At 42.5% G+C, this 23,425-nt stretch overlaps 1 protein-coding gene and 1 long non-coding RNA gene across 6 annotated transcripts in view; one reads left to right on the top strand and one right to left on the bottom strand.

The window, feature by feature from the left end:
* The window catches only part of LOC127579635 (uncharacterized), a 55,517-nt gene extending 48,672 nt beyond the window's left edge, over nt 1–6,845 (top strand). Inside the window, exon 3 of the long non-coding RNA XR_007957706.1 lies at nt 3,937–6,845. This is a non-coding gene — a long non-coding RNA (uncharacterized LOC127579635). The remainder of the gene's footprint in view (nt 1–3,936) is intronic.
* emid1 (EMI domain containing 1) overlaps nt 1–22,594 on the bottom strand; it is a 271,924-nt gene extending 249,330 nt beyond the window's left edge. For 4 of the 5 annotated variants that reach the window (XM_052032526.1, XM_052032525.1, XM_052032528.1 and 1 more), the window contains exons 1-3: nt 21,771–22,492; nt 13,349–13,465; nt 12,461–12,564 (exon numbers count right to left, since the gene is read on the bottom strand). In XM_052032526.1, coding sequence (XP_051888486.1) covers nt 12,461–12,564; nt 13,349–13,465; nt 21,771–21,967 — 418 coding nt within the window. In that variant the 5' untranslated portion in view covers nt 21,968–22,492. Of the gene's footprint in view, nt 1–12,460; nt 12,565–13,348; nt 13,466–21,770 lie in introns of all 5 variants that reach the window. The other variant, XM_052032530.1, reaches the window with a different exon arrangement.
* Nucleotides 22,595–23,425: the final 831 nt, after the last annotated feature.

Raw genomic sequence — 23,425 nt, 5'->3', positions numbered from 1 at the left:
AGTGCATGGCTTTCATTGCTATTAAATTTGCAGTGGAATATTACAGCTGTTCAAAATTTACTAAATAGTATACAATTTTGAAGAGGTTGTTGTAGTAATTCCTTGCTTTATTGTGACATTTTTACTTTTTAGCTGTTCAAATAACAGTGCAAGATAGCCCCTAATTACAGAAAACATACTTTATCACTGTCTGCTGTGAAGCCTACAGGCAGATCGAGCAGGTCTACTTAGTGGCTGGCAAAACATTCACCTTCACCATTGGTGGAGAAGACAATTAGTTATGTGAACCGATCTGAAGGGAATTCTACCAGCACGTATGAGTATACTTTCATTAACACAGGACTGAAATGGGATTGGCTAATAGAGTCAGAGAGTCATGGTCTTGTACAGCACAAAAACAGGTCCTTTGGCCCACCGTGCTCATGCCAACCTCTTTGTCCACTTACATTAGTCCCATTTGCCAGCACTAGGTCCGTATTCTTTGATGCCTTGCCTATTCAAATGTCTGTTTAAATGCCTCTTTAAACATGTGATTGTATCTGATTCCACACCTTCCCTGGCAGTGAGTGCCAGATGTCAACCACTCTCTGTGTAAAGAAAATCCACTCAAATTCCCTTTGAATCTTCTTCCTTTTTCCTTAGACCTGTGCCCTCTTGTTTTTAATATCCCTACCATGGGAAGAATATTCTATCTATCCTATCTATGCCTCTTATAATTTTATATACCTCTATCAGGACACCCCTCAGCCTCCTTCGCTCCAATCTCTCCCCGTAACTAAAGTCCTCCAATCTAGACAACATCCTGTTGAATCTCCTCTGCACTCTCTCCAACGCAACCATATCCTTCCTTTCTGTGCACACCAGAAATGCACACAATACGCCAACTATGGCCTAACTAGAGTTCTGTAAAGTTGCAACATAACGTCCCAACTTTTATATTCTATGCCCTGACTTATGAAGGTAAGTGTGCCATATACGTTCTTCACCACCCTGTCTACCTGTGTTGCCACTTTCAGGGAACGATGGACTTGAAACCCAATGTCCATCCATTCAACAACTTTCCTTAGTGCCTTACTATTTACTGTAACTGTCCCACCCCAATTTGATTTCCCAAAATACATCACCTCACACTTTGAGATTAAATTCCATCTGCCAATGCTCCATTGAACTTTGAATCTAGTCCATATCCTGCTGTAGTCTTGGACAAACTTCTCGCTTTTCATAACACCACCAACTTTTGTGTCCACAAACTTACTAAACACACCTCCTACCTTCATATCCAAGTTGTCTATATATATATATATATATATATATATATATATACACACACACACACACACACATCACAAACAAATGTCCCAGCGTCGATCCCTCTCTCCTTATTTCCTGTACCCCCTGCAACCTACTATTACTCACAGTCTGACCAATTTCCTTTTGATTCCTTTGTCACCTACCTGTTTCGTAGAGTGATTTACATTAGCCAATTAATGTACCAGCACATCTTTGGGATTGTATAGGAAACCAGATCGTCACCTCCATTTGCATTTTCCTTTATTTCCTTATGAAGAATGACATTTTGTTTCCAAATGTAAATATTTATATTCACTGCAAAGTCCAATATTTCCTGAACCAACACAGGAGAAAAATAAAAGCAAGGATTCTTTGGATAAATAATGAGAATCAGCAGATTTCATAACTTTGGAATGTACTAATACAAGGGCAATAAGGTGACGATTTTAACTGCAAACGACAAATTTCTTAGAAATAGACAAAGGCAGACTAGGAAAAAGTAAGACTAAAGAGATGACGCAGTACAGTATTGGAGGGCAGAAGAAACTCTGAATCACAAACTAGTGTCCAGAAGTTGTACTTCAGAGATTAATCCAATTGTTCAATTTAGTCAATGGCAATAATCAATGCAACAAGATCAAAGTTGGACAAAAAACCAAGAGAGATGTAAAGGGCAGGCTCTTCTAGAGTTGTTACCATGAAATAAAGGAACATAATACAAGCCGGAAGCACAACTTTATCAAAGATTAAACAGTAAGTTGACCCTGGGGCAGCAGGAAGACAATGCACTTTCAATAAAGTTGCATTTTGACCTCTAATAGTTGATGTTGAGAGATTACAAGTCAGTACAATATTTCCCAGACTGATCAAGTCAGCAGGTGCAAAAGGCAGAACTTTCATGATGCAGCACAATCAGCAGACATGAGTAAATCAAGGAAAGGATCTGACAGACAGGAAAGAAGATGATTTGAAGCCTTTCATGGCAGCTAAAATGGCGGCAATCTGCGCAAGGTAGGAGTATTGAAACGATGTAGCCATTGGATTAGGGAAAGACTAATCCCCTGGACTAACAGACGTGTACTACTAGATTTCTGATGTATTCAAGCAACATTTAATCCTGATCTAAAAATTTACATGCATAATTAGGCAGTAAATTTCTCTCCTATATTTTGTAATGGGATGCAATAAATGTAGAGTCAGAGTTGTACAGTACTGAGTATAAGATTATGAGAGGCATAGATAGGGGAGATAGTAAAACTCTTTTTCCCATTGTAGGGCTATCAAAAACAAGAGGACACAGGTTTTTTTTGGTATTGGTATTGGTTTATTATTGTCACTTGTACCCAGGTACAGTGAAAAGCTTGTCTTACAAACCGATCATACAGGTCAATTCATTACACAGTGCAGTTACATTGAGTCAGTACAGAGTACATTGATGTAGTACAGGTAAAAACAATAACAGTACAGAGTAAAGTGTCACAGCTACAGAGAAAGTGCAGTGCAATAAGGTGCGGTCCTACTTACCCGCATTAGGACTATATCCTTCTGTGCCTTGCCTATTTAAGTTCCTGTCTAAATTCCTTTTAAACTTGTTAACTGTATCTGATTCCACCATCTTCTCTGGCAGCATGTTCCAGATATCAACCTCTCTCTGTCTATAAAACATATTCCTCAGATCCCCTTTAACCTCTCACCTTAAATCTGTGTCCTCTTGTTTTTGATATCCCTGCCATGGGAAAACTATTTTAATCATCTACCTTATCTACGCTTCTCATAATTTTATATACTTCTATCAGCTCTGCCTTCTTCGCTTCATGGAAAACAAATCCTTTTCAATCTCTCTCCATGACTAAAGTTCTCCAATCCAGGCAACATTCCTGGTGAATCTCCTCTGCACCCTCTCCAGAGCAATCACATCCTTCCTACATTATGATGATCAGGAGAGCACACAATACTCCAAGTGCAGTCTAACCAGTGTTCTGTAAGGTTACAACATAATGTCCCAACTCTTATATTCTATGCCCGATCTACAAAGGCAAGCATGCCATATGCCTTCTTCACCACCAATGGACTTTAACCCAAAGGTCCCTCTGTTCATCAGCAGTCCTTTACGCACAACGTATGTCCTACCTCTTACTTGACTTCAATAAACACATCACCTTGTACTTGCTGTGATTAAATTCTACCTGCCAACACTCTGCCCAATTTTCCAACTGATCTCTATCCTGCAGTAATTTTAGGCAACCTTCCTCGCTCCACCAACTTTCATGGCAAGCTGAATTTTTTTAAAAACTGCATTTTATATCATGAGACTCTATTGAGATCATGAACACATTACTAAATTTTTAGAACAAATTTTGGAATTTCGCTCCCTCAAGAAAAGATGCACATCAAAAGGAAACAATTGTTTGGATCGGGGCGATTTATTCCGTAAGGAAAGGGCAGAAGATCCTACATATGACTTAAACATTCACAGAGGTACTATAATTGTTGTGATTCTTGACCTTGTGTGAGAACCTCTACAGTTCCTTTTCTTATAGCTGCAGTTTTACCTGACTTGTAATTTTTCATTTGACACTTGTTCTATTGCATCCTATTTTCTACTTGTTTTATTTACACTTTATCCTCTTTTTCTATTAACTGCAGGATTTGCCATCAATCAGGCAGGGGTGAAACTGACTATGAGCAGAGTGACTCTGTTTCCTACATGGGAAGAGAACCAGTCATCCATGACAGAATATTCTGAATAACTTTGGCCGCTGGAGGTTTCAACTTCTCTTAGTCTTAACCACATATTTAAGCTTAATGCATTTTGAGCTGTAACACCAGATCTTAACAATCCTCTTGGAAAGGAAAAGGGGTTGGATTGCTGAAATTATATCAGGAAGAAATTAATTATGTTTTCTTTGACTACCATCAAAAGCTGGTCTGAGCACCATATTTCCTAAATGACTGGTGATTTGGGCTGCTCAGTACAAGCGGATAATTATTTCAATAAATAAATGCTTAATGCAGCATTGTACAGGCATCAATACATAGCCAGTTGTAAGAACATTTCACAAATCTGAACTTTTTACCCTGTATCAACTAAACATCTAAAGGAATCTACTGGCTATAAAACATTTCTAAAGTATCCATGAAAACCCTAAAGTGTCTGCACTGGTAAACAGATGTGCAGCTGAACTTATAGAGCAGAGAGTGGCAAGTTCTAGCCCAGCCTGCAGTTAATTAGCCAAGCAGAGCCCCCAAGCTGCTTACCTTTCCCTGATTGTCATCGACAGCTCTGCTGGAGAACACAAGAGCTGGGGAGTGCATGCCTGTGGGCTTCATTTGAATATACACCTGGCCCAGCATCATTGTTCAAACATGAGTGACATGATGTATTTGGGCAGATGCATCAAATGAGGCCAATTAGTGAAATGATACCCTGTGGTGTTCACCATGTCTTACAGCCATGTGCCAAGCAATAGAATTTTATCAGGAAACAGATCAAGTCCTTACGTTTGGCACTTATAAAGTCCACAAAATTGCTCCCAGATCCTGGACACGAGCCAATGAATGGAGATGCCCAGAACGAGCAAAGACATCCGACAATCCACATCGCAAGTCCAGACCCCACTTCTGGGAAAGTCAATCGTATGTGCTTGGCCTGCTGAAGGTGGGAGTCACAGGCAGAGGCATGGATGTGAGGCCTGCTGCAGGACACTCGTGAGGACCTGCCTGATAAGATCCATGGGTTGTGAAGTAGGAGCTCGGAGCCCTTTAAGTTAACTAGTTACTCCTCTCGCTGGTCTCCCTCAGGCCAACTAGCAGGGCATTCCAGCCTGAGTGCAACCATAAACCAGACCAAATATTATCCCAATCACTAACTACAGGGGCCAATCACAACTCCCACCCCAACCCAATGCCCTGACACAACCCTCATGATCCTGACTCAAAACACCCACAACTTCCATGTCAACCCTATTCTTTCCTCAGGACTTCCCTGATATCTTTTCTCCACGGTGAGTGGGGTCCTTCACACATGTTAAACAGGCAGGGCCTCTTTTATTGCATCCACACCTGGGCTACCTGCAGAACAGAGCTCGGCAGCAGCAACCTCCCACACAAAGCCAGTGTTGTCCTGCTGTGCATTGCCAGTTTAACACATTTTCCCCAGCACAGAACATCTGGACTTAGGCTTCATTCAAGGAGGTAAAGAAACTCCAAATTAATTAAAGAAGTTCGCAACAAGACCAGTAGCAGCACTTACAGACACGCCAGTAAAGTGACTGAGCCCTTGGCCCCTACAACAAGCCTTGACATGGATTCTAGCCAGCTTCTGCCCAATATTTCAGGATAAAATAAATGATCCTGAGTCTCATTAAAAGCTCAAAACCCAGGAATCCCAGCTAAAGGTCTAAGCATTGGACCAAAGAACTGCATTATTAAATTTTAAATTCCTGTATACTCAGTACCTGTCGCTTTTTACAGATTTAAGGGTTTTATTCTCCCTTGGAAACTTAGAGCTTCTTTTGCAACCTCACATTGTCCCAATGTGCTTTCATGCCAATTAAGCCCTTTCTGAATATGCTTCCCTATTTATACTGCACAGTCCCACACAGAGCAATAATCCACAACCTTCGACTCAGAGGTGAGTTTGATATGCATTGAACCTCAGTTGGCAACATCTGAACCATGGTGACACCCATGTATCCTCAAAAAGGAAGATCTCTAATCATGCTGTTGTAGTAACAAAGCAGTTTGGCAGAAGTACAGAGAGTGTTACTGCAGGAAGAGATGACAAATATTGCTCTTTTGGGTTAATGACTGCATACAGGAACTGCCCCTGGCAGAGATGTAGATGCAGATCATCTATACACTTCCCTAATTAAGTGCTGATAAGTGATTACAGTATGGAAAAGAATGCTAAACTGCTTTCCAGTTTTTTAAACATTGTTCAGCAAGGAATAACATTTGAATGTTGCTTTACAATTTAGTTAAATTAGAAATAGAATCCAAAATTATACTGCAGCAAAAATAAATAGCAAGACCTTACCTGAAGTCTTTAACTCAACAGACCATTCAAAAAATTAAAGACACTTGGCTCTCACTGGTAGAACAACAAAAAATTCTGCAAAGCAAGTCTTAAAAAAATTGGTAATAAATTCAAATAGCACTTTGACTCACATTTTGCCTTCAGCATTGTATTTACTTCTCAAAGTAAACCAAAGGATTATGGGAATCATCTATATCGCCATTGCATTATTTATAGATTTGCACATGGTTTCTCCGGTGATTTCTGTTATCCCTCTTGACCCAGAGTGAAACAATATCAACAACACTGCCTTGGTTTCAGCTCAGACAGGAATGTTTCCCTGCTTCCCAGAGAGAAAATTTCACCAAGGACAATATTGAATTATTTTCCTACCACCCAGTTTCAGGATTAAAGGATCATGGAACGAAGTCAAAATAGTCATTATGAGTAGTGCAGAAAGCTCAAAGGGGAAATTGTTCAGGGTTGGTGACAGATCCACAGCAAAGGCTGGCAGTGGCTGACAAAATAAAGTACATTTGAGGAGAGGATATTATTCAGTCTGTTGAGTCATAAATGCTTTCCAGAACATATTCTATATTCCCTTTATGTGTAAACATAATTAAAATTAAAACTACAGGCTTTGAACTGTTAAATATCATTTTTATTTAATAAAGGTAGATAATAACATAACTATTAAGTCGCAAGCATTTTACAAGTCACCCATACTAATTTAATAAAAACAATATTTTGTGGTTTAATCTACTTAAATCAAAATCCAGACTGCAAAATACTGTTAGTTTCCGGGCCTTCCCAAACACGCCAACATCCTCCGCCCACATTAGTAACTAAATTCCTAAAGAAACACTTACAGGAATTCTTAGAGGATAGCTGTCCGCCAAGCATTTCTTTTTACTTAGACTGTAAATTTGAATTAAGATTTTCACCTCATCAATACCACACATATTTCATTTATTGCTTCGGGAATTGAGTGCAAAATTAGAGAGATTATGTTTCAGTTACATAGAGAAGTGGTGAGACCACATCTGGAGTTTTGCATACAGCATCGGTCTCCTTATTTACAGAAGGATATTAAAGCATTGGAAGTAGTTCAGAGAATGTTTACCAGATTAATACCTGAAATGGGTGGGGTGTCTTATGAGGAAAGATTGGATATGCTGGGCTTGTAAGAGCTGAAGTTTGGAAGAGTGAGAGGGGACTTGATCAAAACATACAAGAACCCGAGAGATCTTGTCATGGATGGATCTAGAGAAGATGCTTCTTCTTCTAGAACTTGCTGGTCATCATTAAAAAATAAGTAACTAGGCAAAAATGAGATGCATGGCATGGGAGGGATAGTGAAAAAAAGCAAGCATTTAACACAGACATGAGGCATTTTTTTTCCCTGAGGGTCATGAGCCTTTAGAACTCTCTTCCTCAAAGAATGGTGGAAGCAGGACCTTTGAATATTTTTTAAGGTAGAGGGAGATGGATTATTTTAAGCAAGGGGTGAAAGGTTGCCAGAGGTAGGTGGGAATGCAGAGTTTAGATTACAATCACATCAGCCATGATTTTATTGAGTAGCAGCTCAGGCTCAAGTGGCCTACTCCTGCTCCTAATTTGTATTTTTTCCTCCAGCATAAATAGATCCCAACATAGGGCTAAGTAGTTGGAGGAATTGTTATTTAGCAATGTTATCTGTGTCCTCTTTCCACTATCACTCTCATTCCACACATCTCATTTTTGCTTAGTTTCTGTAACTGGAAATCCAGGCAATTCACTATCAGCTCTAAGTCACTGCCACGTTGAGCTAGTTTCTGTGAGATATGCCTGTACTTTAGTGGCCATGGTCCCTCAGTTTGGTTCTGCGATGCAACAGGAGGGGATCGTTAGGAAGATAGGAGAAGGAGAAGGACAAATGATCCACCTCGATCACCATGTGGCATTGATACTATACTGTGCTTTGCCATCGCATTGATATTAACGACAAGTACTCTGAGCCAACACAGTATTTTCCACACACTTCATAAATTTTGACATATTGGTGACTTCATCTATACTTTGAATATTTAAATGCTCTTGGGATGTAAAAAACCATTGGCAATATTTTGATATGGGAATACATAAGGAACAGGATGCTAATTATTGATTCTAATTTCTTTTCCCCAGTCCAAATGATCATGCAGTTTCTAATTGTGAGTGTGATCTAAAACTGAACACATTCTTTCTGAAAACTCATAGTCCTGACAACAGTCTCTCTGCCCTTGAACCATAGCAATTGCTTTTGTTTAGAGAGCAGTGGGTGGTGAGGCATATCTCCCTTTCTGCTCTGGGGCTTGGGTTTGAGTCCAGTCCAGGCTAACGACGTGACAGTCTTTCCTTCTGCTGCCTTGAGGACTCCTGTGTTTAAAGAACTGCAGAAATCCCAGCCAGCACAGGACAAATCGCTGAACTGCCCACAATTCAGCAAAAATTGGCACTTTTGGTCAAAGATGTCAGAACAATGAATGATATGGGAAATGGGAAAATTCACAGAGAGTGAACAGTAGATCACAAAATATTCAAAGTTACTGTTTTTGGGCAAAATTACAAAGGGCTATATCTTTTCCAGCCCATCAGTGGCTTTGCTGAGTGATACTCTCAGAGTTTCCATGTAGTTGACCATGTTTGCAATTGAAAAAGATGGCATCTGCAGTCTCTTGTGTCTCCTTCTTACAACTGAATTGATAGGAGGAAGCCCCAAACTATGGCAGATACACATTAGTAGTGGAGCAAGAAGTATCTGCCATCAGTTGAATGGACCCAGTATCTTTATCCCCTTCACACTCTACAGAAAGCTCAAAACAGAGGTTATGTGAACTAATAAACAAAAGTGGGTTATTTGTAAAACAACTTGCATTGTGCAAAGCAGCATTTCTCTACAATGTGCTTACTATCGCACATGCAGGCAGGCAACTTCTCCTAACAGTTAGATAGAGTCTCTGAAATATTTTACACAAAATATTATTGCCATAATCAGAGAGCAGCTGGCCACAGGGTACAATTCTTAGAGTGGTATCAATCCAACATTATAAGAATCGTATACACTAACATCCACACTGCACACATCAGATAACATGAACAAATTCAGAATGTCAAAATATATATCATGCAAATATAAAAAATGCAAATAAATTAATAAACAAAATTGTTCTTGTTTATTGCACAGCACTGATTCACTTTCAATTTTCCAGTAAGAGTGGAATGTGAAAGAGTACGATAGCTTAGCAGAAAACAAAATTTTATTCTGCTATTTCTGGGTTAGTTTGTTTAATTCCTCTTTTCCCACAACCGTTATCAATCCCCCATTCATGAAGGATTTGTTGTCGTAGCTCTCTATGAATTAGCTGTGCGGCAGCTTGCTTAAATATTGTGCACAATTCAGCATGGGTTGCAGAAGCTCCATTCTTAAATCAGTCCTTTCATTGCCCAGTTTCTAGTGTGTATGAGCTGCACTGCATAGTGACCAGGAAGGTAAAACTTACCAACTTTTCACCTCCACAGCCTGGGATCCTCATACCAATTATGCCACCCCTACTGTGGTGACTCTCATCCAAAGTGGAGACTGATTTGTATGATTCAGCTGTCTAATGCTATAAGCAGCTGAATTATTGGATGAGCCCTTTCTATTTCTGTATATAATTTAAGCACTAAGGTTGAGTCACAAGTAAATCAAACCAGACCTAATCACTAATGGCTTGGGCACATACACTGAGTTTCATACTGATTTTGCAAAGCAGGGTTGAAATTCATGAAATTCTTCAACATTTTGTGCGATGACCTAATCTTACAGTTAGAGTCCATTTGTGTCCAGATCACAGAGATGCACCACAATTCAGCCAAACTATCTGTTTGGAAAAGTTTGCTGTTTATCTTAATAGCTTTCTAAACTCTATTTAATGAGACAAACTGGGCCGATAAAGGGAAAATAATTGTTATGAAAACATACAGATTTACCAATGGATAGGCCAACACAAAATTCTGCACTTAACAAAAAAGATTTGTATCAAATAATTTCTAGTGGAGATTCTGTGGTTCCTGTAAATGTCTTTAATCACAAGCCAGATTTAAAGTTCAGATATGAATACAGAGACCCCCATCACAAAAGCAAAGCATTTGTTGTGTGTTTATCGAATGAGCTGAAACAGAAATAGAGACCACTGAAATACAATGATTAATATCCTACTACAGAGTGAGAAGATGTCAAGATGGGACAACAATTGCCCAAAAATGCAGTTACACAACTATAAGGTTTTAATTAGACTGCAGCAAGGTAAGGCAATTAAACAATGTGGTGGCCTATAGCAAGAGATCAAATAAACAGCTGAGTAATTATGCGTAGCCCTGAAGGAGCAATTGTGTCCAACAGAGGAAACTGGCTTGCTATCTGATTAAATGCATATTGCAGTGAGGTAGATATTGCAAAGCAAATGAACAACAAACATAAACTAGATCACAAAAATGGAGCGCTTCAAATTTAAAAGACAAGTATAATTGAGAATGTTTGTGGGTGGAATCACTGCAGGAAATTATGAGAATTATAATAGACAAACATTTGATTTGTGGATATGCACATGGAATGTACTACATCACATTTGCTCAAAGACCTTACTTGCATAAATGAAATGTCCATCTTATATAATGCAATTACTTCTCATTAGATCAGAAAATTGGCAGATAACTACAATTCATGCAGTCCCATTTTCTTTAAGAAATGAAACAAAGACTGGAACAAATTCTCAGAATCAAATTAAAAGAGGAAATCAAGATTAGAGAAAGAAGCCTCAGGCAAAAGCAATTCCCCACTGATACACATTACAATCCGTTGTCCAAACTTTGCTGCATTATAGAAAATGGGTAGTAAAGTTGAAATGGTTGCTCACAAGGTACAAACTATAATATAATTTATTCAAAGTGCACAGATTGGAGGAGGGATATTTTCCCAATGCAAAGTACTCCCATTTATATTTTTGCACTGAAATGGCACCACATCGATTTTAAAAACAGTAGTCTGTTTTAATGCTTTTTACAATCAGGAACCTTGTTCCACCTTCAAAACTTTCCTTAATTATTTATCATCAAATAAACAGCATTGGTGGATAAACAAATTAAACCAGTGACTATCTATTTCCAACAGAACGTTTTACTTTCTGATTTCAAAGTACACAAAAAGATGTGTAAGGATTTAGTAAAGTTGGGCTCTGCCTCTCATTAAGCATACCTATGCTCCACCGCCCACGCTCGCCAGACCTCCAGGCCTTGGCCTTCTGCCCAACTAATGAAGGAGGCCAACTTCCTCTAATAGCTCCAGGTCAGCAGGGAGCAGCTGAAGAGCTTTGTCAGCAGTTATAAAGGCCGTGCAAACAACATTCAACATCGACCTGTGGCTGCAAAGTCATTGCTGTTGTCACCTTTTGCCTTTTTTTTTGCTGCACCCCGGAATGGACACCCAGGAGGGCCAGAGTGGATCATCTTTTTCAGGTCCATCTATTGCAGCTCACTGTTCACTCAGGGAAAGGGCATGGTGGCCGCACTACTCTGTCACTTGTCCACATAGAGAGATTGACCGCACTAATCTCCTGAGTTTTGACACAGCTCCTAACAAATCAAGATTCACTTTCAATCCTTCTAAAGACTAATTCAAAAAAAGGACGCACCAGTTTAGGGAGACAAATCTTTTGGGTGATACTGTACCTACATCACAATACCTCTTAAACCATATTCCTGTACCAGGCTAATGCTGCAGACAGGGCTGTGAATGATTATGTAAATGAATTGCACCAAGGGATTTGCCTGCGGCCAGTATACTTCCCGTCTGGATGGATTTGCATCAGGACTGAGCCATTCTGGTCTGAATTTAGCTAGCACCCAAAAGTATGCTTGAATCTTTAAAAGGAGACAACATTTAAAAGCTGAATCTCGGTCAGCCTGGTCTTGTGAGTACATTTCTGACTGTTTTGTTTAAGAACCAATTTTCTCTGCTCCAAAATCTGATTCAGCGTTTAAGTTCTGCCTTCGTGGAGGAGGCATTGTTCCTACTGGGAGACTCTCTCAGTAGACAGCACATGAAGGCAATCTCATTCTACACATTCAGCACGTGACAAGGGTCTACCTCACCTTCCTCACAGCTGCTCCCTCTGAATCCAGCACAGCACTTCCATTCCACTGCCGTCACTGTTTTGTAAGTCAGTCTGTAAGTTGGTCGTATCACTGCCCTGTAACTGGGAAGTGTTTGAAAAGAAAAAAAAACATGTAAGTAAAGAAACAGAATGGTTCTCTGGAGCAGAGTAGAAAGGCTGGGGAAACTCAACCTGCACATTTACTCCCACTCTACACGGACTCTCTCCAGTGATGAGCTGCAGTATCTGGGCATAGCCCAGCTGATTCCAAAGCCTCGATTTTAATTCAACTTTGCACAGTGCCTCTAGTGCAGTAAAATGTCTCAAGCCAATTCAGTGAAACATAATCAGACTAGAAGCCACATCAAGGCAGGTGAGAAAGCTTTTATGGGGCTTTTTTTTTAATGAGAAAGAGAGGGAGTGGTATACAGGAGGGAAATTCCAGACACACTGAGGGGGTTGCTTAATAAATTCATACTCCATCTTCAGTTTACTGGTTCACAATCAGTCCCTTTATCAATTGTTATCAGTCAGCCTGACCATCCCTGCATCCCCATCATCAGGATTCTCTGAACTTCATGGATCAGCCATATAAACAGGACAGTGATGAAGGCGGGTCAGGGTCTGGGTATTGCAGGAAGATGCGCACATCTTGAAGACACAAGTGCTTGTGTCATGTACAAGGATCAACTCGAGAATATGATGCAAAGGCAACACTGGAATGGGCAAAACCAAAGATAACCGTTAGTTCTAAGTCATTCTTTAGGGAGACAACTGCCAGCCGCAAGGGTAAACTTAGGCAGCTGGATTGCACAGTAAGATGTCATGCCAATGAAGTCGGAGCAGATGGTAAATCAATGCATCTAGTGCATTAGTGTTGCCTTACCTGATACCACCAGGACACCCCAATGGCCACCTGCAGCTCTGATAAACCCTCTGCACGTAGGTTCCATTCTGCACTTGGCAGGACACTGTCTTCGTAAGTGTGTAAGGACACCAGTTCCTTGAAAAAAAGTAAAGTAAATTAGATAACATACATTGCAATGAATAAAAAATCAAAATTGCTAAAAGAATAAACCAGTGGTATTTGCAAAACACATCTTGTTGAGCAATGTAAAACATTTGCAACCAGAAGGATTGACCTCCAACCACACTCCTTATCATGATAAAAGATGGGCTTTAGTCATTTCGACTCACCTTAACTGAATGAAGCTGAAATCACTGGGCACACCGAACTTTTAGGGCCAGATAATGTCCCGGTTCTGGTGCTTCAGACATGCCCTCTGGAACCAGTCTGCATTTCTAGCCAAGTTGTTCCAATACTGCTATAACATTGACATCCAACTGACAATGTGGAGAATTGCCCAGATATGTCCTGCCCACACAGAACAAAGCTCCTTCAGCCTTCTCTCGGTGGTCAGCAAAATAATGGAAGGTGTCGTGGAGGGCAGTATCACTTACTCGCCAAAAACCTGCTCATTAATACTCAGCTGGATTCCAGCAAGGAATACTCAGCCCCAGACCTCATTACAGCCTTTGTTCAAGTATAAATGAAACAACTGAATTTCAGAAATGAGTAGAGTGACAATCCTTGACATCAAAGCTTTGTCTGATTGCGTGGCATCAAGGATCACTGCTAAAACTTTATTTCACTGATAAATTATTTGCATCCAGGAGGATGAATCCACAGAGCTGGACATCATTCAAACTTGGGCTGATAAGTGGCAAGTCACATTTGAACCAAATAATTGCCAAGCAACTGCCATCTCTAACAACAGAGTCCAAAACTCCTTCTCTTGATATTCCATAGCATTATCAAATTCCCCACCATCTACATCCTGGCGACAGGAGGAGGGCGGGCTACTGTTGCCCTGAAATTTAACTGGACCAGCAACACAAAATACTGTTGCTACAAGAGCAGACTAGATGCTGGATATTCCACAGTGAGTCATTGATCCCCTTTTCTCCTAAGCCTATCCTATATACACAAAGCACAAGGCAGGTGTGTGATGAAGTACTCTATCCTACCAAGATCAATGCTACTCTGATGACAATTAAGTAGCCCAACAGCATCCGCACTCCATCCAATACCTTGAACGCCCACTCTGACCACTACTGGCTTCATCATTGGCTGCGGTGGGTACCATCTATAAGACGCATTGCAGCAATTCATCAAGGTTTCTCTGCCAGCACTTTCCAAACCTATAACCTCTACCACCTATGAGGCCAAGGGTTGCAGAGACTTACCATCTGCAAATACCTCTCCAAATCACAGTCCACCATGACCTGGAAATAAAATGCCATTCCTTCAAATTGGTTAAAATTTTGGAACTTCATTTCCCTAGCACCGTAGATCTTTCATGAAATCTGCAACAGTTAAGGCAACTCACCATCACTCTCTTTATAACAAATAAATGGGTAATTAGCAGTGGTCTTGCCAGAGTCATATCCAGAAAATGAATATAAAAATATCGAGCAAAAGTTCTGATAAATTGCCTGAGGTTCTAAACTATTACTTACAACACTATGTTTCTAGTTCTTTCTTGTTTTGTTCTGAGATAACATTTCCAATATAAGTTTAAAGGTATTTTGGTGTCACTGTCAGGGTATTAGAGATGAATAAATTAAAAGTTAACTCCACTGAAATGATCACTGTGTCTGGGGCAGCAGTGGGGCAATAAACTGAGGGAATAAACTTCATCCAAGGACCCCTCTAGAAAGTGAGACATTGAAAAACTGCAACATGACCTAAATTTCAGCAAATTGGTAAATTAAAACAGTATATTCAGCTCTTTTAATGATTCAAAATTAATAAGGATGGTGTTCAATGGAATCACATTCATCAGAATATCCTGGCCCCAATATCTGGTCTGGGTGGAAACAAAGGAGCAGTTTTTGGTTGGGGAGTGGAACTCTAACCAGTGCTGATTTCTATCCAGTATTTTCAGCTGGGAAGTGTGAATCTTGGACACTGAAAGAGATCATGACCAGGCCTGGCTATGATTTCCCCACCCCCATGTTGATGGCTGGCAATCAAGAGTGTCTAGGCAGAGGTGTAAAGACCTTGTATTTATGGGGACATGGGACATGAACAGGAACAGGTTGTTAACTAACATCAGTTCATGTGCTTCTAGCACATGGGGGGTGGGTAGCGTTCACTAGCACCCGGTAGACCATGGGCAATGTGTCAGCTCTGAGGTCTTGATTTCAATTACCCTTTTCTTCAAATGATTGATGTAGATTTTGCATTGAAATCAGTGGTGAATTTCACCCTTTATGTCTGTCTTCACCAGGAGATGGCTCCTGAGATATGGGAACTGATCCTTGTTTTCCAGTCTTGTTGTGGACCATTATTGTCGGAGGGAATTATGGTGCAACGGGGCCAGACTGACAGAGGACTTTGTCTTGTAGATGTTGAGTGCAAGGCCCATTGTCTCATAGGTTTCTTTGAACAAGTCGACAAAGTCTTGGAGCTCAGCCTCTGAGCCTGCACAAACACAGTCTTCATACTGCAGTTCAACCACTCACAGGGCATTTGTTGAGAGGTGAGTTACAACATTGTGGCGAGAAGGAGTGGGCAAAGCATTGGGGCAATGCTGCAGCCTTGTTTGGCATCCATCTTCACTGACATTGGTTCTGTTGTAGACCCACTGGTTAGTATCATGGTTTACATGCCATCCTGGAGCAGACAAAAGATAGACACTCATTTCAATTTAAATATGATCTCTCCCAACAGATGGAGTCAAAGGCTTTACTGAGGTTGAAGAAGGCCATGGGTACTGGCTGTGCTCCTCCCTGCATTTTCCTGGAGGTGTCACACAGTAAAGATCATGTCCATTGTGCATCAAGATGGAATCCACATCGTGACTCAGGGAGCAGCTCTTTGTCCATTGGGAGGAGGAAGTTGAAGAGACCACGGCTGATGAGAATGCAGACGATGACTCACCCTGCAACAGGCAGTAGCGAGACCCCTCTGTAGCTACCCTAGTTTTTCATCGCCTTTCTTGAATGTGGTCACCACTACAGCATCTCTGAGGTCCCTGCTATATCCTCCTCTTCCCAAATGTGAACTACAGATTGTAGATTCACGACTGAAGCTCATTGCTGCTGTGTTTTAGGATTTCAATGGGGAAGTCACCCATCCCCGAGGCCTTGTAGCTTTGAGTTGGGATATGGCCTTCTTGACCATCAAGGATGGTAGCAAGGCTGGCCCAATAAGGTTGCCAACTCATAGTTTATCAGGCAGTAGTGATCCCTCCCTCTGACACTGTCTCCTACAACCTCACTGGAAGGAAAATTGAACCAATGTCAGCACCCTCTCCCAGGTCAGCATCTCCAGCACTGATGTTCTAGTTGCTCTCAGTCAGTTACATTGGGCTGGTCACATCACTCCCATACCCAACATCAGACTCCCAAAACAAGCACTATTCCAAGTTCTGTCATGGAGGGGATACCGAAATGGATATTAGAAAAACATTCATGAATGTGCTCAAATCTTCCTTGAAGTATAACATCTTCATTGACTCCTAGGAATCTCTGGCCCATGACCGTTCAAAAATGGAGAAAAAGTATTCAGGATGATAATGGACAACTTCAAGGCCATTCTGGGGGCACACAGGAAGCCTTGCATAAGTTTTGGAAGGAGTGCCCAAAGTATCCATTTGCCACCCTGTCAGTCACCTCCTGCCCTATTTGTGGAAGAGTCTATGGTTCCAACACAGGCCTCATCACCTCTGAACCTACAAAACTAGAGTGAGAGCAAATCGTCCTCAATGCTGAGGGACTGCCTAAGGAGGAAAAGAGCTTCAGCAGAATTGTTGATAGCAACCAGGTCTGTGACCTTAACTAACTCTCCTTTGCTGCTGCAATATACATCACAATTACCCATAGCTTATGTGAGATCATCAACACAGGCTATGAAAAAGACCTCACTGCTCTGCATGGTACTTAACTGCTAGAACCAACTGCCCATCAGATTGTCATGTGTGGATACTCCTAAAAATAGGTACAAGGATGAAGAGTGATTCCCAGAATGTCTGCTCCATTTGAAATTCCCAGTGTTTCCAGGTGCTCTATTTAAGAATGCCTGTTATACTTTGATTCTCATATTGCTGATATAAATCTTGCACCAAGTGGCTTTAAACAAAGATGAAAGTAATAAAGATGAGTAAACTACAGGGTAGCTTATCATCCTTTTAAGGAACTTTCAGAATCCTCATGTGGGATGAATTATTTAAGCTGCTGCATCTACACTGTAACTGTTGAACACAGCAGAATCCCACAAATAACTGGCCTGTTTTTGGTTGGCGATGTCCAAGTTGGAATTGTTAAACAGCATTTTAAATTCCTCAAATCTTTAAAATTTGCTGAAATTCCAAAATGAGGATCGAATGCACAACTTTCTGACCCAGTGGTTATCCGTGAGCCAAGGTGTCTTGTGGATTTATCCTCAGCTTCATACCTCTGGGAGGTGAGCATTCTCCTGCACGGTGCAGGCAGCAGCACAAATGCAAGAGCTATCACAGTGGGAATGAAGTCCGATCCCTGGTCTCAAGAAACTGCCGCCATCATGGGGCTGCAATATTACATTTGCTTTTACAGGATCGGGGTTAATGTTATTTACACCCTGTGTTCCAATCTCTTCCAAAACACACAGATGTGGATGCAAGTATGTGTGTAGATAATCCTCTTCCCTACACAAAGCTCCCTAGTCTACTATTTAAATATCACCTTCTGCACTGCACCTCTACCAGTAGCCAAGCAGATTGTTCCTGTCAGCCCACCCCATTGGGTAATTTCTCATGTGCAAAACGAGTTGGTCGAGACAGCTATTCGACTGTGGCAAGCATCATAATTCAAGACAATCCAAACTCCATTCTTAAGGGCTTGCTGAATGATAAGGCTGCTACACCTGGTTGCATAACCTAGCTGAGACAATTTAAATTGGCAATTACTGCTGAAATCAGTTAACTCGGCATAGACTTGAAAAAGATCTTTGAAGATTCTGAGCTCTTTAGCTTAATCTTCCGGCAGGAGGCCGACATAACTCCAGAACGTGCTTTGCTGAAGCTGTTAAATCTGTCAGGAATAACAACACTGATGAAACCACATGCAAACTAACGGTCTTCAATCTGAAGCGTTGACTCTGTTTCTCATCCCACAGATGCGGCCTGATCTGCTGAGTATTTCCAACATTCTCTTTTTTTAATTTTAAATGTCCCATTATCTGCAGTTTTTATTTGATTTCCAAGTGCAAAGCGGTTAATCTTCCAATGTCCCTCTGCCTTGGGCCCTGCAGCAACACCCTCCCCTTCGGGTTCCATCGTCAGGCAAGAAAGAAGTATGTAAAACCAGCGCCTTAAAGTTGTTCAACTTAAAAAAAAACACGGGCTCAATCGCGTTCCCAAGCGATTTAAACAAATACCAAGACTGATCATGTTAATTATCCACTGTGCGAAGCCATTGGGACTTCTGTTACTCAGGAAATGAACGCCAGTCCTCAGACTGACAGGACTCACCCCCTCAGGACCTGCCGGCGGTACCGCCGGACGTTTCACTGTCAATTTCTCTAAAATTTACTGTACTGCGTCACTATTATTTCAAAAGCAGAGTGTAAACTGTGCAATGTGTGTATGGGGCGAAGGTCCAGTTTAGTGTTCATTAATTCACCTTTTAAAAAAAATAAAACCAAGGTAGGACCTGATGGAGACCAAGTCAGAGTGGCCCATCAAACCTTCACGCTTGGCTTAGCATCCGCAGATATTTATAGAACCATGTTCCGTTTAAACAAACTTCCAGACCGACCCTTCCATTCAATCCCTCCTGAGTAAATGTGAAGGGAAATTCAGTGTCCGAACTGGGGTACGCCACATGTGGAATTGCATCGGGCGCTCACTGTTCCGTAGGACGGGTTCGGGACTGATTTTATTTGCAACTTTCCTTTGATTTTAAAGTGGGGAAGCCCGGGTTTGTTGTCACGAGATTCGTTGAACATCAGAATCGCGTTAACAATCCCAGACCGTGCCTGAGTTAATGCGTTTAGTTTAACTATGTCATCCATACATAATTTAATCAAAAGGAGCCTTCAACTGGAGTCTCCTTGACCGAGACACCTGGTGGTCAATGAAAATCTGGACTGAAGCATCAACTACAGTCACTGATGACAATGAGATGAGTGCCTGAGTGGCGTTAGCCCAGTGAAAGCAGAGCGAACGGTTGCGCGGGGTTAGACTGGACCCTGGTCGCTCCTGAACGGTTGTCACCTGGTCCTGTTTGCAAAGGTCGGAAATCTATCGGTTTACATCCGTTACCGGAGAGAGTGACGTGACAGCCACAACGCCAAGTGAACTACAGTAAGCAGTCGAGTGAAAGCCCTCAGGTCTTCCAGCGTGTTCATCTGCGTTAAAGTGAGAGCGCTTTTGAAAGTAGAAACTGTAAAAGGTCATTAGACGGGGATTACACACGCAGCTGTTTGATTAAGTGGTTGCTTACATTTTAATTTCATGCAAGAGCTCCATGAATAGGGCCATCTGTGGTGCCCCGGGAGTGCTCACTCGCAGTCCCCTGGATGTCCAGCCACCGGAGGGAGGAGACACCAAACTCCCCGCCAGGTCTGGTGGGGGATCTGTTGGAAACTGGCTGCACCGTGGTCCTGCTCCTCCAGTGACAGGCACCAATGATGTGCTTACTGGCTGGTCTGACCACCGGGCAAACTGTCCGGGCCACGGGCTGTGACCACCGGGTACTCCCCAGCCGGTCCAGTGAGGTACCAACCTCACGTTCAGCAGGCTTACGTCTGACCCTTCTTACTTCAGACCCCGCCCAAGTTTTGGGAAGGAGTCTGATCATATTGGGCACTTGAAACCAATGGAAATCCCGTTAACTCCCGCAAACTCGTTACAGATTCAAATTTTGGTTAATCCCACCCGAGTGAAACTGGTTTATAAGATTATTCAAGGCAGGCACAGATTACTGGCCGGTAATTTCGAATTTATCTAAAGCAGGGGAACATATAAAATACATCAAAGAAACGTCATCTTAAAGTGGTCGGATTTGAAAACTAGTAAAGGTCGCGAATGGAATCACCGCACGAACTAAGGTGCAGCCCTGGTTTCTGAGACGTGTGGGGCCAGTTTACCGTTAGCTTTCTTTAGTAACGCACCCCCACCCCAGACACCCATATACTGCCATATAAAAAGGTCCCTGAGAGTTCTGAAACGCGGAAAGAATGGGGGTGGCGGTGGTGAGGGGGGAGGAGAGAATGGGGATGGGACGATTCTGGAATCGATCTAACCGTTTGTTCCGGTTCTCGGGAGACTTCTTTGAACGGAGGCAGCGGGGTCTTGAATAATCACTGGGGAATATCGCCCTTAATTGCTCCAGAGATTACCACGAGCCCGTGTGTCAGGTTCTTTTTTTTACACCGAGGTGCGATTTTTCGCTGCTCCGGCAACAGTACTGGGAACAGTAGATGTTTCTTTTGCACTAAAGGGTTCGAAGACAAATCTTCCTATTGTCATATGCCCCAGCACAAAGGTCCTATCCTGTAAAATGCAGAGAGACGGGCGGAGCAGTGAGCTGCCTAGAGGGGAGGAGTAATGTAGTATATAAGAAATGTAGTATCTTAACCATCCGCTGAATGAATGAGACTACTATACAAGGATCCAGTTTTGCACTTAATTTACAACAATAGCCAAAGCAAGGGGTTTCTGGAGCGCAGGAGGGACTTTGCATTGGGCACTCGGATGTGACACCGGAGAAGGATGCTTGCCCAAATTTTGGCTGCTCCTGTAAGAATACCATTACATCCTCTGACAGATTGTGCGAACGTTCACTTCAAACATTCCCCCGTAACAAGCAAAGCCAGAGTGATTTGCATTTATGAAACTATATCGACATTGTTAAAGACATTGTTAAATGCTTAACAAGATTGTCAATCAAAACACGTGTTCCAGGCAAAACTATTGTGGGGAATTAAAGTTTTAAATTACAACAGGCTTCGTGTTATTTTACTGCTACACCGGTGGTGCTGCCAAACACTTGGGTGGTTGGACTGGACTGCTTGGTAAATCGTGAATCTCCGGTCCAAAGAACCTTTTTAAATAAGGAAAATTAATACTTGCTTATTCAACTTCCCGGCGGCCAAACCGATTCGCTCCGATAAACCTTCCCCACATCCGTTCACATCAAACCACACACACTGACCGACGGCACCATCTGCGGCAAATCACAATCAGCTTTTTGTGCCTTATCTCAGAAAGGACACCCATTTTCTATTGTTAAAGAGTGAAACGGAGCCACCCCGTTACCTTCGACTGAGAAACCCATTGCTCACAACTCCGTGCTGATCCTTGTTGCTTTGCAGAGCCGCTGGGAACTTGTACTGAAATCCGGTCCCCCATGAAGTGCACACCAGAGGCATTAAGGACACCAGGAAGAAAGTTACTTGGAAGCCTCTCCACCTTTGCAGATCCCTGAAAGAGCTGAGGTGCCCGCGCCCGGCCATGCCCTGCACACTTTAGTGGGTGATGCTGAATTTCTCAATCCCTGAATTTCTTGCAAGCACCGTGAATTTCCTTCACCGCGCACCCAGACTGGTGGCAAACTCCGCTGCTTCAGAGCGGATCAGCCCCGATGCTGCAAATATCCGAGAGGTTCAGTGCCGGCTGGAGGTCTGCTCATTGAGAGGGTGCTGTGAGGATCGCTGGGCTCAGTGCGTGGAGAGGCTGGACTGATGTTGCGCCCCTGGTGCCTTTACTCTTTCTCGGTCAGGGCAGCGCGTGTTGGTCGCTTCCCCGGAGGAATCTCATTGACGTCTTGCTGATGGATTGCTGGCAGCGAGGAGTCGGACGGGAGGGAGGGAGGGGGGGTTCCTCCCTTCCACCCCACACCCACACCCACTGGATTAACTACGCGGCGCAATCAGGTCCTGCACACCCTGGCAGATCCCGCCCTCCTGTGCACGCAGAGAGTCAGGTCGACTGGAAATGTCCCCCCCACCCCAGCAAGCAGAAAGGCGTTTCATGCGGAGGCTCCGTGCAGCAGAGCAATGCCGAGGCAGCTCGCACGGAACCGCTGGCTGAAGAGCTGAAAGTTGAGATGGGACTTGGCAAAACTTGGCGGCTCCGGTTTCAGGAGCAGGCAGCACTTCCCGCAGGGGCGGCAGGGGGCAGTGTTTAGTCAGAGAAGGAAGGCGTCGAGTGTCAGAGCGGCCGCAGTGAGCGCTTGACCACTGGGCCAGTTACCCAGGTAATGCAGTGACCACTGGGTGAGTTACCCAGGTGACGGGGTGACCACTGGGCCAGTTACCCAGGTGATGGTGACTCAAATGATGGGTTTGATCACTGGCCCAGATACCCGAGTGACAGTCAGCAGCATGGTGCAGTGGTCATCACTGCTACCTCACAGCTCCAGTGGCCTGGGTTTGAGCCAGCTAGATTTTCCCCGGATACTGTGGTTTCCTCCCACATCCTAAAGACATGCTGATAAGTAAATTAGGTTTGGGTAGGTTGAGGCAAAAAAAGAGAGGAACATTGGCGAGGTCATAAGTAATTGGATGAGAACCTAGATGGCATGATTAGTACGTTTGCAGATGACACCAAGATGACAGGGAAGAATGTTGTCCAAAGTTACAACAGGATCTAGATCAATTGGGAAAGTAGACAAAGGAATGGTAGATGGAATTTAACTTGGACAAGTGCAAAGTGATGCATTTTGGAAAGTTAGACTAGTACAGGACATACTGTACATAGTGAATGACAGGGAGTGTTGTAGAACAGAGAGACCTGAAATACAACTACATAGTTCCCTGAAAGTGGCAACACAGGTAGACAAGGTGGTGAAGATGGTATATGCCACACTTGCCTTCATTGAGTACAAGAGTTGGGACATTATGCTACAGCTATACAAGACAGTAGTGAGACCACACCTGGAATATTGTATGTGTTTCTGGCTGCTGTGTTAT

Source organism: Pristis pectinata, chromosome 17 (genome assembly GCF_009764475.1).
Source record: "Pristis pectinata isolate sPriPec2 chromosome 17, sPriPec2.1.pri, whole genome shotgun sequence".
Lineage (NCBI taxonomy): Eukaryota > Metazoa > Chordata > Chondrichthyes > Rhinopristiformes > Pristidae > Pristis > Pristis pectinata.
This window is presented reverse-complemented; position numbering and strand designations above follow the sequence as displayed.